The following is a 24441-nucleotide window of genomic DNA, read 5'->3' as shown; positions in this document are numbered from 1 at the left end:
AAGAATAACTTTAATGAATTGGAATACATCATAGCATCAAAAACTGTTGGCTCATAAAACTATTGTTAAGTTAGTTTTGGTTTCGTATTCATATTTAGATTATTATGCAACTTTCGGGATCTTAAAGAAATCATTTAAAGCTAACTATCAAATTGTTCCAAAATATCATTGGACATCGGAAATCAGCTAAAAACATAGCGTTTGTACCAGGCCTGTCACAGAATTCCATTCCGATCGAATGTGGAATTCATTCGGTAATTTGCTTCACAAAAAGCAAAGCATACCGTAATCGGCACTGAAAACGAAATTCCATACATTTGCATCGAAAAAAATATCGTTTCAGAAATCGGCAACGAAAATTGGGAATGAAACGGCACCGAACAGTAACGAAAAACCTGTCATTTGGGCCGGAACGAAAACAACAATTTTCAGTTTTCGTTATCGGTGCCGATTACGGTGTATGCGGAAACCCAGCTGAAATCGAAAATTTCTTTCGGAATGAAACCACTTTTAGTTTTCAAAGTGGAATTGATATTTGTTTGTATTTATTTGTTTTTCTTAAAATTTTAATCAATTTCTGTACCAAAAACTTCACATTTGTTTTAATATAAAAACGCTGTCAAATTAAAATCTAAAATACATATTGAATTGACCAAATTACACGGAAGAACCTAACACGAAATCGATCGGAATAAAAACTACGGAGTTGAAACCATTCCAACGAAATGTGTGACAGGTTTGTATGCCAAGATCGAAGGCTGACACTATAGGTTAACATATAGATGAGACGTAATTGCCAAAAACCTAACTCTCGCAACAACAAAATACATGCTAGTCAATGTATTTTGCTGTTGTATCAGACATATGATTTGTTGCATTTTTGTTTGACAAATCGTAGTGTCTCGTCTCTATGTATAATTATCTATGGCTGACACCTTGTTAAATTCGACACGATTGGAGCAATCGACATGACCGAAAAATCATTTTAACTGTCAAATGTTCATACAGTATTAAATGAATGCGAGTGGAACTAATGACCAAACATCAAAACTGATATTATTCGCTCCAGAATGGCCCAAATATCAAATGGCCAAGTATAATTAACACAGTGACGGTTGAAGTGTCTTCCCAGGTAATATTAGAAAACAACTGACCAATTATAATAAGCCATAACTCAATTCATCATAAGCATCATCACGTAGCGAACTTGCACTATCAGTTTCCGATATTTTACTATTTGTATAATTAAGATATAATACTACTGTGTCTTTTTCGTTTCAATACCCCATAATTATAATTAAAATTTATTATTTACGTCAGATATCAATGTTCTTAAATAACTCTATCATAATTTTCCACTCACCTGTTCCTTGGTCCATTCATGTACTGGCCCTCCTTTATAGTTGTAAGCTGCTGCCTTGCGTTCCGAAAAACTCGAACTAGAGCCGGACAAATCTAAACCTCTGCTAGGTGAGTAGCCGGGCGAAGAGCAGCCCGAAGACATGCTCGTTGGCGAGGGAGGACCATTGCTATGAGTCGAAGTTTGCTGTTGCCATGGTACTGTACCAGGCGGAGATAAAGATTGAGGAATAACTTGTTTAACTTCATACACAAACATAATTGGCAAAATTCATGTTAAAGCATTTTAAAAATTAATCAATCAATAAATTTTGTTAGTTAAGAGTTACCAGTATCGTTTAAAATTTTGTTTTAAAAAGGCAAGCATGTTAAAAAAAAAGGATTACAATGAAGAGAAAAATATATAAAAGAAAGAGAGAAAAAAAGACAATAAAGTAGAGAAAGACAGAAGAAAGATATTTATATATATTGTTACTCATTACTCAACCCTTTTTGTATTTTTGTATAAGTATTCAAATATGGCTAAATAATACTAATATACAATGTATATATGTATGTATAAATATTTATAGTTATATGTATATAAGATATATATTTATTTATATATTAAGTATATGATTAAAAATAACAACATTAATTAAAATAAAATATGAACAAAAATTTAACAAACAAAAAAACATAACTTTTTTGTTTATAGGAAAATTATGTTTTTGTTTTTTTTTTAATTTCTTCTAAACTTTTCTTTGCAGGCATTATTACAAATTACAACAACACCAATAAAATTTTGTTTATGTTTTTGTTTTAGTAACAATTCAATAAAATAAAAACAATTAAAGAATTTTGTTAGTTTTTGGGTAATTTTTATGTTTTTAATTTTTATAAACTACTAGTGGGATTTGTTTTTTTGTTGTTGTGATTTTTTAGGAGTTTTATTAATTAAAGTGATTGTTTTTTTTTTTTTATTTAAATTATTTAATTAGTATGATGTGTCACCTTTTGGTTGAGCCTCATTTACAGCTTGTCGTATTTCATTAATTAAAGTTTTACAGTTTATAGCTGCCACTGATTGTGATTTATTTATTTCGGTATAATCATCGCTGGAATGTCGTGATGAGCCATCACCCAGACGTCTGTAATGAAGAAGAAAAATAAAGCAAATGAAATTAGTATTAAAAATAAGGAAATTGTGTTTTAATTGCTGGGTTTAGATAGCTAGAAATATGTTTGAATTCAAAAAAAGTTAAAGTATAATGTTCACCAACCAATCCTGGAATAGTCGAACCGGTTGTCAAGTGTCCAAAGACTTTAGGCCAAAACTGGATGCAAAGGCAACCAAAACACTAATTGGGTTGGGTAGGTGTAGTCTCAGAATTCTAGTAGGAGTGATAACCAGTCACTGTTCGATTGTAGCCTTTATAGGATAATAGTATAGGATAATTGAAGACAGTAGAGCACATTATGTGCAGTTGCCCGAGACTACAGAGTCATAGATTTAAATGGCAAGGTACCAGATTTCTAGATGAACTTGGGGGTGTTGCTGGTTGTGAATTGGATAACATATTTAAAGGATATCCTACGCAGACTTCACCCTCTTTACGCAGACTTGAGTTTTTTTTTTTTTGTGAAAAAAAACCTGATTAAAAAATATTTTTCCTGAATTTAACCGATTTTAGGTCCGTCATACTATGGCTTTATATAAGTCATTGGAAATATCTTTCAAATATTATTAGATATCTATCTTGCCTATTAATTACTGACTTAGTAATCTAAATAGTGATAAAAATATAAGTAAAAAATCGAAAAATTGTTCGGAATGGATCCAATTCCGTAGTTTGTATTCCGATCGATTTCGTTTAGGTTCTTCAGATTCCGTGTAATTTATTAATTCCAAAAATATTTAATAATTTCGTATTTCTGATATTTTTTTATATTAAAATAATTTTAGAAAAACTAGTTACAATGAAATAACAATGCCACTTTGAAAACTGAAAGTGGTATCATTCCGAAAGAAATTTTCGTTTTACTTAATTCTACTTTCGATCGGAATGGAATTCTGTGACATGCCAGTATATCTCAGCCATTTGTGGGCCGATTTTCTCAATTTTAAATCGAATCGGGACTATAGGGTATATATTGATGTATGAATCATGCTACGCAAAGTTGATTTGAACATACAGACGGATAGACGGACAAAGCCATATCGACTCCGCTATCTATAGCGATCTAGAATATATTAGGGTGGCCCTTAATAAACGAAAATTGGATTTTGGCCATTCTCACCCCCCAGTTTGGTGAACATTAGTAAAAAAATCATCCTGAAAAAATTTTAGGTAAATCGGTTGGGGTTAAGACGTGCCGCAAGCCTTCTGAAGTTTTGAGATGCATTTACAAGGGGATAAAATGCATTTTTTTCAGTTTTTGTAAAAATTTTGCCATTAAAAAATTACTTTTGTAATTTAATTTAAAAGAATCGAAATGTGTACGTAATTGTCGTTCTAATGAGACATAAAAAACAGAAATCGGTCAAAAAATGTTAAAGTTATTAAAAATTCGCCAGGCCATTAACGTGTCTCAGGTCACTAGAACAAGAAATGTAGGAACAAAATGAACATATTTTGATAAATATTAAAATAAAAGCTCATTTTTACTTAAAATATGTCCATATCTACTTGTATATGAGTTTTTGTCTTCGTAGGATACCGTTAACCTATTCTTAGGTATGAACAAAAAAATAAAAATTTTTTAACGGCAGTTTCAAAACTCTTTTTTAAAATTTTTAAAAATTTTGTTAAACAAATTTCAGAATTTTTTGATCATCTCATTGGGATTTATTAAGAATATAATAGGGAATAAAAATGTGAAAAAATTATGAAAATATCCCTTATAGTTTTTCCGTACCTGCGATTTAAATTTTGAAATTTTCGAGAAAAACCAATTATTTGGCAATTTTTAGGCCAATGAGCTCTATTTCCTTATTCTTATGAATTTTAAGCCAAACTTTTTCAGAATATTATAGTCCAGATAATTCTAAATATACTCTGAAACTTTTACTAAAATCGGAAAATGTTAACCCTTAAATCGTGAAGGTCAAAAGTCAAATTTTTCAATATTTGGAATTTCTCTTGGAAAGATTTCGAAATGTTCGAAATGTTGTATATTTTTGTGCCGATTTTGATGAAATTTAACAAAAATAAACTCGAAAACCCCTCAGCTCCAACCATGTGAAATTTCTTAACAATGTATATAATAGTTCGCGAGATATCAAATTATTTCCAAAAAAAATAGTTTCAAAAGCATTCTTATTTTCTTCATGTATGTATATATGTATGTATGTATGTATGTATGTATGTATGTATGTATGTACGTATTACAAACGTTGTATCATATCAAAGCAAAAATACCTTATAGCTGAAGGCCTCAAAAATTTCGCCGCTGGGTATATACGCGGCAGAGCATGGGAGTATACGATCATATACATACATAACAAACATACATTCGAATGATTGTTTTATTTTTGTTGGACACAATACTCACTCATTTTTCAATGTCAGTGAGCGAAAGAATGTTAGAGCATTGAAACAGTGAAACATTGAAACATGAGCTGCTTGTGCAGCTCTTTCATGAGTACTGAAAGAAGTATGTCATACTCAGTGTAGCCAGATGTGGGGATTTGTCCCCAAACTGGGGATTTCAAGATTTTTTTGGGGACAGAATTTCGTGGGGAGGGATTTGGGGATTTTAACAAAATTTGGGGATTTACATGCATTTTTGGGGATTTTACATTTTTAGACATTCTTTATTTAAATTTTATAGTGCTTGTATCGGTAATTAAAAATGTTAATTACATTTCTTCAGAATTTGACGAAAATGACAAAAATTTTAGATATGCATTTCGAGACTTTTTTTGCTCCCAGGCCACAATTTACTTTGATAATCTAAAAATTAAAAAAAGGTTTCAAAAAATGTTCACAGATGTTAAATTGTTTTAAATTCTTGCTAAAAATACAAAGCTGAATCATTCTCTAAGAGCTATTTTTTGAATTCGTATTTAAATATTAATTATCTTTATGTTCTATTTCAATGAGTTTTTCAGTGCTCTTTTAAATGGTACTTAAATGGCCAACGTTAGTTATTTAAAATTTATTTAAGTTTCATAAACTCCAAAGCAAAAACTCCACTTCCGATGCGGTGTCTTCTTTGTCCATTTTCTTACCAATAATTTTATTTTTTAATAAACTTTAATTTTTTTATTGGGTAAAACGTACAAATTTTTGTTTTGGTTGAACACCTGTTTTATGCAAAATTATCGATAATTGTTTGACATTTAGTATTGCTACCATAATTCTATCATCATTTAAATAAGAAAAATTATATAGCACTGAAAAACTCGGCTGTGCCGAATCTTATATACCCTTCACCAAATTATACTTCAAAATAAAAATTTTAAATATTTTTAAGTAAACAAAATTAATTTTTATTTTTAAAAGTAGTTTTTTTAATTTTTTTTAAGGGTTTTTTTCTTTATTCATTACAAAAAATTCAAATTATAAATTATGCCTCAGCGCCTTAAAGGCTTTTTAGAGGCAACATTTTTTAATTTTTTTTTTTTTCAAATTGTTTTTTAAATTTAAATTTTTTTTTAAAATTTTTTTTTAATATTTAGTAAAAAAAAATTTGGTGAAAAAAAATCGGGTTAAAAAATATTTTTTCCGTTTTTGACCCTACAATGGGTCCAACATACTATGGTCATAGTAATCTAGATATAGGTCAAAAATAGAGGTTGTCCTGGTTTTTTCCTTATATCGGAGATATTGATGTATGAATCGGGTATGTAAGTTATTTGGGGGCTTCGGAAAGTTGATTTCTACAGATAGACAGTCAGACGGACATGGCTATAATCGAATACAGTATCCATCTTATATATCAATTGTATTGCAAATTAAGTTAAAGTTCTAAATTCGAATCTTAATTATGTACTAAAAGGTGAACTGAATTTACATTTTTTAAAAAAACATAATTTTTTGGGATAAAAAATTCAAACCCCTACATTTTAAAAATCGAATATTAAAAACTCTTGATTTCTCAAGGAGTCCTAAAAAATAATATCTTCTAAACAAGTTGTTCCAAAATCGATGAATCAACTTTTTGTAAAACGGACAATAGTAAAATTTTGTATTAACAATATAATATAAGTTTTTTTTTTAATTTTGTTTTTTTAAAAATACATATAAACTTACGGGTACAAACTTGGGGATTTAAATTTTGAAATGGGGATTTTTTGGGGACATCGACTTTCAAATTGGGGACATGAGGTAAACTTTGTCTGGCAACACTGGTCATACTACAAAACAGCTCAGTTGAAAACTGAGCGTTTCCAACTGAGCGCTGAGCTGAAAACGCTCAGTATGATGAATGATTCACTTCGCTCAGTTGAGTGAATAGTTCAATTGAACTAGGTCTTTCATGAGCTACACAACTCTAATATTCTTAATAAATCCCAATGAGATGATCAAAAAATTGTGAAATTAACAAAATTTTTAAAAATTTGAAAATTGAGTTTTGAAACTGCCGTTAAAAAATTTTTATTTTTTTTGTTCATACCTAAGAATAGGTTAACGGTATCCTACGAAGACAAAAACTCATATACAAGTAGATATGGACATATTTTAAGTAAAAATGAGCTTTTATTTTAATATTTATCAAAATATGTTCATTTTGTTCCTACATTTCTTGTTCTAGTGACCTGAGACACGTTAATGGCCTGGCGAATTTTTAATAACTTTAACATTTTTTGACCGATTTCTGTTTTTTATGTCTCATTAGAACGACAATTACGTACACATTTCGATTATTTTAAATTAAATTACAAAAGTAATTTTTTAATGGCAAAATTTTTACAAAAACTGAAAAAAATGCATTTTATCCCCTTGTAAATGCATCTCAAAACTTCAGAAGGCCGATTTACCTAAAATTTTTTCAGGATGATTTTTTTACTAATGTTCACCAAACTGGGGGGTGAGAATGGCCAAAATCCAACTTTCGCTTATTAAGGGCCACCCTAGAATATATGTGTATACTTTATGGGGTCACAAATGAAAAATCTAGAAATTGAAAACGGAATGACAAACTTATATATGAAGGGCTACTTTGTAACACAGACTTTATAATATAATTTAAAAACATTTCAAAATTTAATTAACTTACCTTTCTCTCTCCGTTAATGCTTGATTTAATTGTTCCGTAAATGATGTGGGTGGCAATTTGCCACTTATGATTGCTCCCGTTGGACCGACACGTCGTCGACTCGGATACATCCAATTCTCTGATGATTGTTCGTTTTCCGATAGTTTATCGTTCGATCCTAAAATGGAATCATATGAACTATTGAGATCACGGCTGCTAGTACCGAATGTGGTCATGCCACCACGATGAAAATCATTAGGACTAGACGTTTCAACACCGGGTGAGCCCAGAGTATTTTTAAATAATGCCGGCAAGCCGGTGTGTGAAGCAGATGCAGATGCAGATGACGAACTCTTATTATGATCCTTATGAACTTGAGCATACAATTGATTAATTTGTTGTTCTCTAGAATTAACTGATGATGATGTTGTTGATGATGATGTTGTGGAATTAAGTAAAATGGCGGTTGTTGTACCAGCAATAATACCACTAGTACTACTGGTAGTAGTATTATTGCTAATACCACTAACAACACCACCGACTACTCCTACTCCAACACTACCACCGCCACCGTTACTACTACAATTATTATTGTTATTACTGTTACTGTTGTTATTACTGTTACTAATATTGTTACTATTGTGATGGCCGTTACTAATGATATTGTTGTGTTGTTGTTGTTGTAGATGTTGGTGTTGCTGTTGTTGTTGTTGGAGCTGATGCAAACCATTGAAAAGATTAAGTTCTTGTGTTGACGTGGAATTATGATGATTGTTATGATGACTATTGAGCATTAAGCCAGCAGCAGTCTCATCATCACTATCATCGAGAGCACAATCAGAGCTGCTGTTGCTTAAAGTGCGTTTAGATAAATTGTTAGTGCTGTTGGCTGCTGCTATGGTGACCGCTGTAGTGGCATTCGAGGCACTCGAGCTAGTGTTGGAATTATTAACAGATGGCAATTGACGATTTGCTAGACCACCACGGGAAGCTAGTTTTAGTTTATTTGTTTTTTTTTTTTTTTGGTTTATGATTTTTGTTAACGTAATGCAAGTGTATGTATTATGTTTTTGTATATTTAATTTATTTTTCAAGCAGCAACAGCAAGTTCAAATTTGTATTTTCATTTAATGGTTTATGTTAAAAAGTAGGCGTGGCAATATATTGGGCAAGTATTTCAAAAGATGAATTTGTTTTTGATGATGATAGTTTTGAGATTTGTTTTTTTTTTAATATATTTTGGCATTATGATTTACAAAAACAATTAACGTAAATTTGATTTTTTTTTTTGATTTGGACAGCACAGTACACATGACACAAGATTGATTTTAAAACATTTTCGAACAACATTTACAGTACAACAGCAGCGCATAAATATATTTATTTTAAATAGAAATAGTTGTTTTTGAAAAATAAATGAGTTTTTGTTTGTTTTTTTACATAAAAAAAAGAAAAATAAAATAAAAAAATTACATTTTCTTAAGTTTTTTGTTGATACGTTTTTTTTACAAAGAACAGAAAAAGAAATGAACACAGAATTTAAACGAAAATGAAAAAAACAAAACATTTGGATTTTTAAGGAATTTGTGTAGTTTTTTATATAAAAAGGATTTAGTAAAATTACAAAGCGGTGCTTATACAAGAAAAGGTGCTTAGGAAATGAACACAGAATAAACTGGTGCAAAATTGTAAGTACAAGGGAAAGTAAGGAGAGGAAAAATAAGTGGTGATTTCAAATAAAAATTAAATTTTAGTTTTGTTAAACAAAATTTAAACAAAATTTGTTAATTATTTTAAAATCAAGCAAATCTTTTCAATCAAATTTTAGTTTTGTAAAAAGAAGCATTATTTTTTTCAATTTGGAATAGTTGTGAGATTTTTTTTATTAATTGTATAAATCACCATTTATTTTTCAACTTAATTTTCTTCAAATAACAATAAAAAGTTGAAAATGCAAAGCAAAGGTAGTTTTAAAAAAGAAACGAATTAAAGTTCGATATTGGGAAAGAAATTTAACACACACACAGACATTATCGAAACTTACCCAAATCAATTTTCGTTTTATTAGCCGAATTATCCAATAACTCATGTTGTGGCACCGCAGCATCCAATTCATCTTTAACTGGATTCTTACGCTCCACCGTAGCTGTCTTAACACCCTCACCATCCGGTGACAAATCTGATATTTCCGTATCGGATAATTCAGTTTCTAACTTTTGGAATAACGGTTTGGGTGGTGCCTTACGCATCATTTGCGGTGTTAACTTAAGTGTGGCACTGTCGTAGGGTAAGCCTACAGGAAAGCCAGCCTTACGTTGCGTCTCCTGCAGCTCATGTTCCAAGTTAATGACACGATCTTTAAGTTTTTTCACCAAAGCATTGTATTCGGTATCTTTCTCTTGCAACAGCTGTTGATAGAATTCCTCACGATGGCACATGTCAACTTCACGTTGTTGATACTCGCGCACCAAACGTTTGGCTTTGTTGTATTTCTTATCGAGGGCCATGTATTGGCCCTGGGATTGTTGTAGCATGTTTTGTAGGTTAGCAGCCTCTTTTTTGATATTGACCAGTTCGCGTTCGCTTTGACGCAAACGTTCGCTGAGTAGTTCATTTTCATTGCCGGTTGTTTCAAGTTTGACGAGCTATATATAAGAAAAATATATTTTACAATGTTTGAAATATTGAAATAAATGTTAAATGACAATAATAAATGTTTAAATTTAATTGAATTTTAAGAAATAATAATAAAGAAAACAATAATTAACAACCCACCTTTCGTTTAAGGGTTTCTATTAAGTCGTCTTTTAAAAGGCAACTCATTTCGCTCTAAAATAAAATAATTGAAATAAAAATTAAATAATAAAACGTGCAGAAATTATAATAAGAAATAAATACATAATTTTAATAATAATATGTTTTATTGATATCATTTCAATTGAATTTGTATACCAAAGTTCTAAATATGATGGACTTGTAATTAAAGTATGCGACGTCCAAAGCTTCAAATTAATTAATTAAATTTTAGCTAAATTCAGAATTAACCAGTGTGGTGTATTCTGCTGTGGCGAGTCTTATAAATAATAAAAAGAATTTGGTGAAAAAAATTGGGGAGTAAAAAAAAATTTTAAAAAAAAATCTCTGTGAAAAACTGTTAGGTGTGTACACAACATCGAACATAGCCCAGGAATGCCGGGCATCCTTAAATAGGATGGCGATGCATTCAACAGTCGTACTTATTTGTGTACGGAGATATTTTGGGCAACTGTGTTGCTGTTGATCTGGCGAAAAAAGGCATAGACTTCCTAGTAACTTTTACCATGAGTTCGCTCAGACAAGATTGTGGTGTAAATCCACCTGTAAGATTACCAGAATGATATACCGATTGAACCGAGTGCGGACAACATATCATCTTGGCATAACACGCTCACAATTAAGTGATGTAGTGGCTGTGATAACCGGACACTGCAAATTTAGCAACCATGCAAGGACGCTTGGCCTGCCCTACAATAACTTCTGTAGAATCTGTCAGAATGTAGAGGAGGATGAGACCATTTATCATATTCTTTGTCACTGCCCGGCATTAGATCTACGCATCAGGTTTCTAGGACACTGTTCCTTCAATAGTCTTTCTAGACTATCGGACATTAAGTTAGAATGCATCAATTAGGAATTGCAATTGGCTACTCACGCCAGACACGGTTATCACGTCGGAGTGACCTAGTATCCGTCAAATGACTGGAGTACACTATATTTCTTCTACACCTTTAATCTGATTTTCATTTTCTCTTTTCATCTATATCTGGACCTCTTTGTTTCATTATTATCAGGTAACACAAAGGGACCTATTGTATGGACCCAAGTGAACTGTTTCTTTCCTGCTTCTACTAAACGGCTGCCTGATAACCTAACCTAATTAAGAATTAAAAATTTGAGCAATTCATTCCATAAAACTATCCCCAATACGAATTATTTAGCTTCATTCAAAGGTTTTTATTTGTATAGAATTCATTTATTGTAGAATTAATTCATAATAAAATTAATTCACCCTTTAAATGATTAATTTAAATTTAATTAGTACATATTTAATGAAAATATTTGTTCTGTTGTTGTTGTAGCAGCAATGATTGCTGAGTTGACAGCCCTTGGCCGAGTGAACTCGGGTCATTCCGGTGCGTAGAACCGGCTGTCTTGGGAATGCATATTTTTTCTTCATTCATTTTGCTTTTAATAATTTACTAAGTGAATTGAAAACAAAAAATACGAATCACTTAATTTTAATACTAATTTATTGAGCTTGAGGTCAGATTTATAAAGTTTTTAATTTGTTATTTATTTCTGATATTTTGCTAATCCATTGTGTAGCATTTTCAGAGAAATTAACACTAAAAGTCGAATTAATCATTTAATAAATTTGATTAATTTGTTATGGATTTAAATTAAAGAAAAATTTAATGATTCAAAAGGAATTAATTCTATAGAGAATAATTTTCAAAAGTATGAATTCAATACGTTTGAAGTACTAATGAATTATGCCAAGGAATTTGGAATTCTTTAATGGAATGATTAAGAGCAAAATTTTAATTTGATTTAAAATTTTAATTAAGAAATCTGTAGTTTTGAATAATTTACAAAATTAATTAAAAACTTTTTTTAAAATTGATTTGTAATAGAGTTAAAGAAAAATTGAATGATTTAATAAATTTTATTAAGCTAACGGCCATTTTCACAATGTACGATTATTTCATTTTAACCGGAAAATTAACTAACTGTCGGTTTGTTTAACGGGGACCATTTAACCAACGGTTACCGATTTACGTTTCACCATCATTTGATTACTTAACCAAAGCAGTCAGTAGAAAGTATGGCAATAATGCATACATTTGTTTACGAAAAATAGTGTAATGAAAGATTGAAATATAAAAAATTGTCTAAAAGACGGCATAAAAAATAATAATTTGTGTTTTCTTAGTGGTATAATAAAAAAACGTATAAAACTCATAAATATTAAGGTACCTAACTGTAAAATTTACAGAACAAACTGAACAACAATTACTGAAAACCAACAAGGAAAAGTGCACATTTGTTGTTTGGTTTGTAAGTGCAATATCCGAGTGGTATATGGATCACCCCGTGCAAAATTTACTTTTCTTCGCTTTACACTTTTACAAATTATAAATATTACAAAAATATAAATGTTTTTCCATGTTCTTAGCATCTTATTTCTTACAATTAAGATGCTAACCGGCGAAATTTATTCGGTTATATTTAACAGCAACTTTGTTGTTAAATAGTGTCAGTTAAGAATTAATCGTACATTGTGAAATTCATGTTAGCCTAACTTGCGGTTAAAGTTCACGTTAACTTTTAATCGTACATTGTGAAAATGGCCGTAGATTGTAATAAATTTTAATTAAAGTCGAAATGATTCATTAAGGAATGAATTCTATATAGAATGAATTCTTAAAGGAATGTATTTAATTTTGTATCTTAGAGCAGATATTTTTTATTCCCATATATAATTTTTAAACCTTTTTTTATTTCATTTAGAATGTAGTTTGTTTATTCGTTAAATAACACTTTAATTTGTCGCAAAGTATTGCAATTTGTAAGATGAAGTACTCGTAAAATGTAATACTGGTGTTAAATTCTAAAATCTAACAGAAGGAAAGAACTGGTGTGAATGCAAATTGGGAATCCATGCCATAATTAAAATGAAAAAAAGCGATTAAAAAAATAATTAATTTCATCTTCCTATAAACAAATTAAAAAATCAGTTTACAAAAACAAATTAATAATTAAAAAAGAAGAAACAAACTTATATATGTCTAACAAATCACTACAAAACTAAATAAAATTAACACTTATTTACCGCTTTATGCTGTTGGGACAATGAAGTAATAAAATTCCATGTAATCATATAATTTGTTTAGCAAAAATGAAGAATTTCAAAATGTTTAAAACACAATTAAGTTAGAAAATTATTTAAACAATTTAAAGAAAAAACAACTTACCTCTTGTAGCAGCCTCTTAAGAGACTCTACCTCTTGTGAGTGTGTAGCCTCGACTTCCATGGGATGTTCGACTTGTACGGGACTGGTAGGTCCCTCGCAAACACTGGAATTAGCCGAAACGGGTTGGGTAGAATCTTCAGAGTAATCTAAAGTACGCCTGAGATACTCCTCTTGTTGTCTGTAAAATATAATAGATTATTTAAATGATTCTTAAGTAAAATCCAAATTTCTTTTACCTTTTTAGCCTTTCTTCCTTTTCCTTGTCCGCCTGTAAACTTAAGCGTATCAACTGTGCCACCTCACTATTTTCCGGATCTCTTTCACGTCCTATTTGAAATTTGACTAGACCAGATGTATTGCGCAGTACAGATGCTGCGTATGCTTGCGTCACGCCCACTAAACTTTTGCCATCCACTTCGATGATTTGATCATTGACCTGAGCAAATTTTTAAGTTTTAATTGAAGTTTTGATTTGTTTGTTGTGTAAACATTGAACTTCAGAAATCTTAAAACTTGAAAATTTCAACTCACCTGTATGCGACCGTCGCGTGCTGCTGCACCGTTATCTGTTATCGTCTTAACGAATATGCCCAATTTCTCAAGACCTGCATCGGCTCCTACGCCCATGCCAATAATGCTGAGACCTAAACCCTCCGGCCCCTTCATAAGTTCAACGGGAAAAACGTGCATTTTCTCGACACGTTTCTCCAGTTCGTATTCCGCTGATGCGGCCACGGGGTCGACATCTTCATTGCGGCGATCATAGTCGTTGACAGAGAATGTGGAAAAGACTTGTATTGGTCCCGAGCTGAAGCGAACTTTTGGATTTTTCTTGACTGGAATTGGTGGATAGGAGAGTTCATCGTCATCGAAGTCTAGGAGACCTAACATAAAGAAGTGTTTAAAATATTATGTTAAATTTGATTTTAAAAGAATTTGAAGGAAGATACAAGACTATAGACGAGACTATTCGGGTCACTATGAACTAGATTATAGACATGACTATAGATTAAACTATAGACGAGACTATTCAGGAGACTTTAAACGAGACTATGGAAGACACTATTCATTAGACTCTAAACGAGACAATGGACGAGACTGAAGACAAGACTTCAGACCATCAGTCATCACACCATCGACAAAATTTGGTGATATGAAGAAAAATACTATTTAAATCGGGGGATATAAACTGACTTCTCCCATTCATGGATCAAATACTGAAATGGACTCTGGAATGACTCATAACTTACCGGGTACTTCCATCCAAAAATTGCCATCTTCAAAGTAATGTACACCCGATTCGACATAGACTTCTTTACTTCGTACCGGTGGATATTCGGGTATATAAAATTGCGAATCATCTAATTCGGTTGTGGTATTCAACGACGAATGCTGGTCATTGTCAGCCAATGAGTATGTGGAATTGTGTTTGCTCGATATAATACTATCATCAATTGTTGTCGTCTGATTAAATGTGGCATCCGATTGGGTTGATTCAACCGAAACGATTGATTCATGCAATGATTCAGCTGTTGTTGCTGTTGATGCAGCAGTTGTGTTATTATGTAATGTGCTATTAACAGTGGAATCTTGTATGAATGAACGATTCAAAAACGATGTGGGCGATGAGGTTTCCTGCTGCCGATCATATCTATCGGGGGAATAATGCTGGTGTTGTTGCTGTGGTTCACTTTGAGATGTTATATAAATTGTAGTGCTATCATTGGCTTCATCATAGGTGGTCTCAACTTTTGAGGCAGTGGTTACAACCACCACATCGTTGGCAAGTATGGAGGACGAAGATGAGGATGATGTAGAGGATATGGATTCAACGGAATGTTTATCCCTATAATCTGTACGACTTCTATTGTTCGACGAGTACTGTTGATGTGATGATGTTGATGAAATTAATAAATTTTCTAAACTACGTTTGGGAGCCTCTAAAACATCACGCAACCATTCTGGTTCATCGTCATCGGGTTTTGTTGTTACTACTGCTTCAACGGGAACTGTAGTTGTTTGTGTTACAGTTGTAGTTGTGGTATGTGCTTCCTGTTTCTCCTCAACTAATGCCGCAGAGGATGTGCTAGTAAATGTTGAATTAATACACACAGAAGTGGCGCCAAAACCAACAATATCTACATCTTCGATATCGTCCTCATCATCCTCGTTATCGTCAACATCATTATCATTTAGTGATGAGACTGAAGTTGTATGGACATTTATTATAGGATTGTTGTTGATGTTGAAATTATGCTGCTGCTGCTGCTGCACTTCTTGTTGCTGTTGATGCTTTTGGTTTATTGAAATATTTTCTTGTTTACCATTGTATATGAGTTCCTCGAAATTATTTGTGTCTTTTTCCGATTCCGGTTGTATTTCCTTCTTTTCGTGTTCTGATTCTTCTTGTTGTTGTTGCTCCTGTTGTTGTTTGTGACTTTCTGCTGGTGGTGATGGTGTTTGTGGCGTTACTTCCTCTATGAGATTCTTAATGCTAGTGGGTGATTTGGCTGTGGCTACAACCGCAGCTACGGCAACACCAACTGTTGGTGCAGCTGATAGTATTTGTTCAACTTCTTTGGCTTGTTCGTCAGATAAAAGTGATTGTTGTCTGGAAAAACAAAAATAAAGAACAAAAAGTACAGACATTTTGTTAGTAATTTATATTATTGCATAGATAGAGCTTATTATCACTTATATAGTGAAAAATAAATAAAAAAGGAGTTTGTTTATTTATTTATATTCTTTTTTTAGGAGAAAAGTGCAGTTAAAACTTTGATTACCAATTTTTTCTACAAAATCGTAAATATTTCAGTGTATATAATAAAAGAAATGGAATTAATAGTTTTATTATTTCTAAGTTAGTATACATGTATTAAATATAAGATATTTTTAAACTTTTAGATGATGTTTATACCATACATCTCCATAGTGGGGAGGGTATTATGCGTTTGTGCTGATGTTTGTACAGCCCAGAAATACTAGCCCACCCTTAAGTATAACGATCGACTCAGAATCACTTTCTGAGTAGATTATACGATGTCCGTCCGTCTGGCCGGTTGTGCATGTAAACATTGTGCTCAAAGTACAGGTCGAAATTTTGAACAAATTTGGTAAACGAAATTTTCAATTATGTTCATTTGTTGTTAATCTGATTAAAATGAGTGACGAGAAAAAAGTGCGTACTAAAATTATTAAATATTGTCAACAACTTGGTCCTACAAAAAGATGGTCAAACAATCAAAGATCTGCCGTCAAACTGATTCCATTGTTATTAAACAGTATCGGGAGAAATTGTCTGTTGATAGTAAACCTGGTTTAGGGAGAAGGATGCTTGATGGAATGTTGTAGAAAAATTTAGGACCCAAAAGCATAAAATTTTCCCAAAAAGTTCTTAGTATGCCAAGCAATATGCAGTTGCGGTAAAAGTAGCCAAACATTTGTTACAAAGGTCTCTTTAAATACCGAAATTTACATCAAGAAATGTTTAGGATGCTTCTATTCATAAGACTTTTTAATGTGTTTACTTATTTTTGGCCTGATTTGGCTTACTGTCACTATGGTAAGCAAGGTCTTGAGTGCTACAAGAACAATAATGTGGTATTTGTACCAAGAGAGGCCTATCCTCCAAACTGCCTGGAGCTAAGGCCAGTAAAGAGATATTGGGCTCTAGAAAAAAGAGAATTTAATAGCACAAAAAAATCACCAAAAGTGTGGTAGATTTTAAACAGAGATGGACTACCTGTTCCAACAATGCGACAGAAAGCTCTATAAAAACCTTACTGGAAGGGTTTCCGGAAAATGTTCATAAATTCATTTCAATTGATTACAACTATAAAAATAATATTTTTTGTAAGTTGTAAGAATAATACCAATCAAATAAAAACAAGTAAGAAAGCCATATTCGGTTGTTCCAAATCTTATATACCCTTCACCAAATTATACTTCAAAATAAAAATTCAAAATATTTTTAAGTGAACAAAATTTATTTTTTTTGCAGTTTTTTTTTCATTTCTTGGAAAAAAATTTTTTTTTTAACTTTTTTAAATTTAAAATTTTTTTTTTTTAAATTTTAAAATTTTTTTTTTAAATTTAAAAATAAAAATTTTTGTTTTTTAATTTTTTTTTTTGGTGGTGAAAAAAAATTCGGGTTAAAATATATTTTTTCCTATTTTGACCCATTGTAGGTCCAACTTATATACGTCGTTGCAAAGGTCTTTGAAATATCTATCATTAGATATCCATATTGTCTATATTAATGACATAGTAATCCAGATATAGGTCAAAAATCGAGGTTGTCCTGGTTTATTCCTCATATCTCAGCCATTTGTGGACCGATTTTGCTGATTAAATAGCAAACTTCTCGAAAGCATGTCTGACAGAATTATTTAAGATTTGGATCCTGAAGATATCAGGAGTCTTTAGAAAATTCATTTCAACAGACAGACGGACATGGTTTACTCGACTCCGCTATCAGGTGGCTTAATATAAAAACGCCCTAACTCGTGTTTTTTTAAGTCGAGATTTTTTTGGTTAATTATGATATATAATCGGACCATTTATCGAAATAAACGAAAATCTGGACTTACAAAAAAAACACGAGTTAGGGCCTTTTTATATCAAGCCATCGATATACTTTATAGGGTTGGAAATGAAAAATGTAGATATTACAAACGGAATGACAAACTTATATATACAAAATGTATAGGATTTACGAAAGTGTTTATGTTTTGCTCCACTGCATTTTTGTTTCGACTTTCTACTGTGCGTAACAAATTCTATACATATGGGCAATTGCACGAGAATCGCTACCACGACTGAAAAAACAAAAACTCTTGAAAATTTTTTTCAAGATGATTAGACTAAATATTGGTAGTTAATAGGTATACAAAATTTAAATATTTTATTGAATTTAATTGTTAATAATTAAATAAACAATTTATAACTAAAATAATATAAAACCACAACCAATTTAACACATAGTAATTAAAATGCAATTAAATATACATGTATTAAATATAAGATATTTTTAAACTTTTAGATGATGTTTATACCATACATCTCCATAGTGGGGAGGGTATTATGCGTTTGTGCTGATGTTTGTACAGCCCAGAAATACTAGCCCACCCTTAAGTATAACGATCGACTCAGAATCACTTTCTGAGTAGATTATACGATGTCCGTCCGTCTGGCCGGTTGTGCATGTAAACATTGTGCTCAAAGTACAGGTCGAAATTTTGAACAAATTTGGTAAACGAAATTTTCAATTATGTTCATTTGTTGTTAATCTGATTAAAATGAGTGACGAGAAAAAAGTGCGTACTAAAATTATTAAATATTGTCAACAACTTGGTCCTACAAAAAGATGGTCAAACAATCAAAGATCTGCCGTCAAACTGATTCCATTGTTATTAAACAGTATCGGGAGAAATTGTCTGTTGATAGTAAACCTGGTTTAGGGAGAAGGATGCTTGATGGAATGTTGTAGAAAAATTTAGGACCCAAAAGCATAAAATTTTCCCAAAAAGTTCTTAGTATGCCAAGCAATATGCAGTTGCGGTAAAAGTAGCCAAACATTTGTTACAAAGGTCTCTTTAAATACCGAAATTTACATCAAGAAATGTTTAGGATGCTTCTATTCATAAGACTTTTTAATGTGTTTACTTATTTTTGGCCTGATTTGGCTTACTGTCACTATGGTAAGCAAGGTCTTGAGTGGTACAAGAACAATAATGTGGTATTTGTACCAAGAGAGGCCTATCCTCCAAACTGCCTGGAGCTAAGGCCAGTAAAGAGATATTGGGCTCTAGAAAAAAGAGAATTGAAGAGCACAAAAAAATCACCAAAAGTGTGGTAGATTTTAAACAGAGATGGACTACCTGTTCGAACAATGCGACAGAAAGCTCTATAAAAACCTTACTGGAAGGGTTTCCGGAAAATGTTCATAAATTCATTTCAATTGATTAGAACTATAAAAATAATATTTTTTGTAAGTTGTAAGAATAATACCAATCAAATAAAAACAAGTAAGAAAGCCATATTCGGTTGTTCCAAATCTGATATACCCTTCACCAAATTATACTTCAAAATAAAAATTCAAAATATTTTTAAGTGAACAAAATTTATTTTTTTTGCAGTTTTTTTTTCATTTTTTGGAAAAAAAAATTTTTTTTTAACTTTTTTAAATTTAAAATTTTTTTTTTAAATTTTAAAATTTTTTTTTTAAATTTAAAAATAAAAATTTTTGTTTTTTAATTTTTTTTTTGGTGGTGAAAAAAAATTCGGGTTAAAATATATTTTTTCCTATTTTGACCCATTGTATGTCCAACTTATGTACGTCGTTACAAAGGTCTTTGAAATATCTATCATTAGATATCCATATTGTCTATATTAATGACTTAGTAATCCAGATATAGGTCAAAAATCGAGGTTGTCCTGCTTTATTCCTCATATCTCAGCCATTTGTGGACCGATTTTGCTGATTAAATAGAAAACTTCTCGAAAGCATGTCTGACAGAATTATTTAAGATTTGGATCCTGAAGATATCAGGAGTCTTTAGAAAATTCATTTCAACAGACAGACGGGCATGGTTTACTCGACTCCGCTATCAGGATCCGGAATATATATCGATGGCTTAATCGATATACTTTATAGGGTTGGAAATGAAAAATGTAGATATTACAAACGGAATGACAAACTTATATATACAAAATGTATAGGATTTACGAAAGTGTTTATGTTTTGCTCCACTGCATTTTTGTTTCCACTTTCTACTGTGCGTAACAAATTCTATACATATGGGCAATTCCACGAGAATCGCTACCACGACTGAAAAAACAAAAACTCTTGAAACTTTTTTTCAAGATGATTAGACTAAATATTGGTAGTTAATAGGTATACAAAATTTAAATATTTTATTGAATTTAATTGTTAATAATTAAATAAACAATTTATAACTAAAAGAATATAAAACCACAACCAATTTAACACATAGTAATTAAAATGCAATTAATAATAAAAAAAAAATATCAATTTAAACAAACCTTATTTTGCTTTCCAAAATTCTACATGAAATCAAAAACAACAACAAAAATAAAGTTGATCAACAAATAATAAACAGCAGCAGCAACAAATAATACGATGTATGTATGGATATAACAATAGTGTAAGAGAGCGACAGAGATCACGTTCAATGGCAGGAAACAATACACATACAATCAATACAGTTTTATTTTCATCATAAACAAAAGTAAATGAAGTGAGGCCGGATATATAAACACAAGCACAAGTACATATCATAATACCAACAAAGGTAAAATGGCGACAGAGTAGAGCATGTTTGTAGAAATGGCCGTGGCAAGGAGAGAAATTATTGTTTTTTGTTTGTTTGTTTTCGAATGAAGTAAACAAAATAAATTGCAAGACAAATACAAAACACAGGCAATAATAAACAAAATACATTACACACACACGCCCATACAACAAGAGAGATTGTATTTAAGTGTGAGAGAGAGACAAACACGTACATAAAATAGCAAGTAGGCAAGCAATTGTAGCATGAAAATAATAATTTAAAAAAAAAGAAAAGAAAAATTTTATAATTAATTATATTAACAACAAAAAAAATAATGAAATATTAATAAATTTAATTTACGAAATAAATAAATACATGCAACAAATAAAATGTAAATAAAAAATTTATATAAAACAATAAATTTCCTAAATATTTTTTATTAAAAGTAATAAATTTAAAGAAAAAAATGCACAAATAAATTTAATTTATGGATTAATGTAAAGAAAATATAATGGAAAGGGTATATAAATTGTATAATTTATGATATTATTGTATTTGCTGCATAACATTAGCTTAGTGAGCAAATGTGCTAAGTCCACTTTTTATGAAAATTTAGATATTTATACGAAATGTTAGAATAAGTCTTTATTATACTTTGATATGTAAAATTACTGTCCAGATTTTGTTAAATTTTTAAAATTATAATCCAAGTCAAATGGATTTGAGTTTATCTTCATTACTAAATAAGGAGTGAGATCGTAAAAATCTTAACATACAAAAAATCAAATAATATTTTGATTAAAAGTTTTAAGAAAAAACTTTTGTTAAGGTTTATTCGATCTCACTCATTATTTTATTTTTTTCTCTTTATTATACTGTGATATGTTAAATTACTGAGTTCATTTTGTAGTATGTTAAGTCCAAGTTTTTGTCAAATTTATATCAAGGCTTTCTAACAATATTTAAAAAAATCTGTGAAAAATTAGAAAAACTTTTTAACTTTTCAGCTATACATCAAACACGAAACAAAACTGTTTAATTTAGAATATTAAATCAATGAAATCACATAATTTTAACTTTAACTAATTATCACCATCTAATTTTGTCATCCTTGCTAAAGATATTTCAGTACAACTGCCATTCTAAAGATAAAAACTTAATGCTCATTAATTTAAATAAAGTTCATAGTTGTCTCATCGTTTTAAATAGATAAAACAGTTATTACAAACATTATTTAACTCATATTTCACAAAGTTTATTTAAAATTAAATAAATTAATTTATAACTGCTAGCTTTTGTATGACAGTATATTTAAATTACATCCTTAAAATATGCTATATATTTTATATACATATAATTAAAAGCACATAAAATACAAGTACAACATGCAAGTAAATATGGCGGATTTTATGTAAATAAGTAAAAGTAACTGTAAAAAACATTATTTACTTATAAATGCACACACATACACATTCATTGCATAAATAAAGAGTACAATACAATTTTATATGAAAGTTCTTAACGCGGATTATTAAAATTTCATATTTTGTTTCTACACTCTTCAGTGTAATTTTATACATATATTTTTTTATGGTGCTAATTAATAGACATGCCAACAAATGAGCGCCAATTAAAGTTTTAAGAACAATTCTGTGTAAATACATGTTGGCATGTAGATACATACATACTATGTCCGTGAGTTTGAGTTTCAATATCCCAGCAGTTCTGCATTGAGTATTTTTAGAAAGTAATTTTCCCTAATGTATAATTTACTTATGCATTCTTTGTAATGTTGAGATTTATACATGTCACGTAATCTAGCGTGAAGTCAATCGCCACTTTAGTGTCTCTAGTAATCTTGGGTGAAGTCACTTTAATTTTTTTCTGTACTGAAGTTTCGAAAGTAGTTATTTTACCTACCAGAAGTAGTCTATTGGAGAGTCAATTGTCACTATGTATGCTTCAGTAATGCGGAGTCTAGACTTTGTATTTTATGCAGTGCCAATCGACTTCTGTAACTAGTGGTGAGCCATTGATGAAATATTTTACTCAAACATATTTCACGCAACGTACTATTAAGTAGAAATTTATAACCGATTATGGCCAATAAGCTAGGTTGTTGAAAAAATAATAAAAAAATTAAAATAAAATAACGTACTTTTGGAAATTTGTTAAAATTATGATAAAAATCACATGTTTGGCCAAAATGTCAAATTTTGACCCCCTCTAACTCCGAGAGTTCTTGACCGATCTTGTTGAAAAATTGTGAATTACTATCCAAAAGGTCTAACCTTTGTGGAAAGACATCGATTTTAAAAGTTGGTTCACTTGACGTGAAATCCCCCTTATATAAAAAAGACAGCAATTCTTGTATTTCGTTGTGATTGAACACAAAAACTTTTTAATGTTGTTCGGGTACCTTAAGTTCAGGACACTTTGATAGAACTGCTTGGTATAATATCGGTATGTTTGCATGTATGTATAATCACTTGAGTTCATTATCTGTTGGGTGGTTGACCACAAATATGTCCATGTTGTTCTGGCTCATGATTTCATACACATAAAAGCACTTGCTGGTTACCATAACCACCAACACCACCAAAATCTCTATTGGACAGGTGTGTATTATTATAAATGTCAATTAAAAACTTTTATAAATATGTCGATACAAATACTCTGTGCCGTTGAGTATTGAACGCAATTGAATTGGACATTTGAAATCTCACAGCTGTGACACAGTGGTTGGGGTAAGGGAAATAAAAAAATTATAAAATGGGACATAAAGCCAGCAAAAAAAACTGGGTAATTGACTTGCAATTACTGAATAACATAGCTTTCATTGACTTACTACTATTCCGTATGTATTACAGAGAACCTAATGCCAAATACTTGGCATAAGATTGAAGTAATCATTTACTTTCAAGTATAAAAATACTATTTTAGCTATATTTTTTAATCCACTGCCAAAATAGTCCTTGTTATACGCTTCACCTTCGTGAGAAGGGTATATATAAGTTTGTCATTCCGTTTGTGATGTCTACATTTTTCATTTCCGACCCTATAAAGTATATATATTCTGGATCCTTATAGATAGCGGAGTCGATTAAGCCATGTCCGTCTGTTGAAAACAATTTTCTAAAGACCCCAGATATCTTCGGGATCCAAATCTTCAATAATTCTGTCAGACATGCTTTCGAGAAGTTTGCTATTTAAAATCAGCTAATATGAGGAATGAGGAAAAAACCAGGACAACCTCGATTTTTGACCTATATCTGGATTACTAAGTCATTAATATAGACAATATAGATATCTAATGATAGATATTTCAAAGACCTTTGCAACGACGCATATAAGACCATAGTAAGTTGGACCTACAATGGGTCAAAATTGGAAAATAAATTTTAACCCGATTTTTTTTTCACCAAAAAAAATTTTAAAAACAGAAATTTTTTTTAAATTTAAAAAAAAAATTAAATTTAAAAAAAAAAATTTAAATAACAATTCAAAAAAACATTTTTAACAAAAAATTAAAAAAAAACAAAAAAAAAATTAATTTTGTTTACCTAAAAATATTTAAAATTTGTATTTTG

The 24441-nt window shown here is 30.6% G+C and overlaps 1 protein-coding gene across 8 annotated transcripts in view; it reads right to left on the bottom strand.

The window, feature by feature from the left end:
* Spn (Spinophilin) overlaps positions 1–24441 on the bottom strand; it is a 181254-nt gene that overhangs the window by 1242 nt on the left and 155571 nt on the right. For 3 of the 8 annotated variants that reach the window (XM_065503022.1, XM_065503023.1, XM_065503024.1), the window contains exons 4-13: positions 20601–20621; positions 14807–16167; positions 14088–14440; positions 13793–13992; positions 13557–13734; positions 10318–10371; positions 9587–10187; positions 7564–8533; positions 2353–2489; positions 1364–1602 (exon numbers count right to left, since the gene is read on the bottom strand). In XM_065503022.1, the coding sequence (XP_065359094.1) occupies positions 1364–1602; positions 2353–2489; positions 7564–8533; positions 9587–10187; positions 10318–10371; positions 13557–13734; positions 13793–13992; positions 14088–14440; positions 14807–16167; positions 20601–20621 (4114 nt within the window). The remainder of the gene's footprint in view (positions 1–1363; positions 1603–2352; positions 2490–7563; positions 8534–9586; positions 10188–10317; positions 10372–13556; positions 13735–13792; positions 13993–14087; positions 14441–14806; positions 16168–20600; positions 20622–24441) is intronic. The other 5 variants (XM_065503025.1, XM_065503029.1, XM_065503028.1 and 2 more) reach the window with 5 other exon arrangements.

Source organism: Calliphora vicina, chromosome 3 (assembly GCF_958450345.1).
Source record: "Calliphora vicina chromosome 3, idCalVici1.1, whole genome shotgun sequence".
Classification (NCBI taxonomy): domain Eukaryota; kingdom Metazoa; phylum Arthropoda; class Insecta; order Diptera; family Calliphoridae; genus Calliphora; species Calliphora vicina.
Note: the sequence above shows the minus strand (reverse complement) of the source record. Positions and strands in the feature narration are given on the sequence as shown.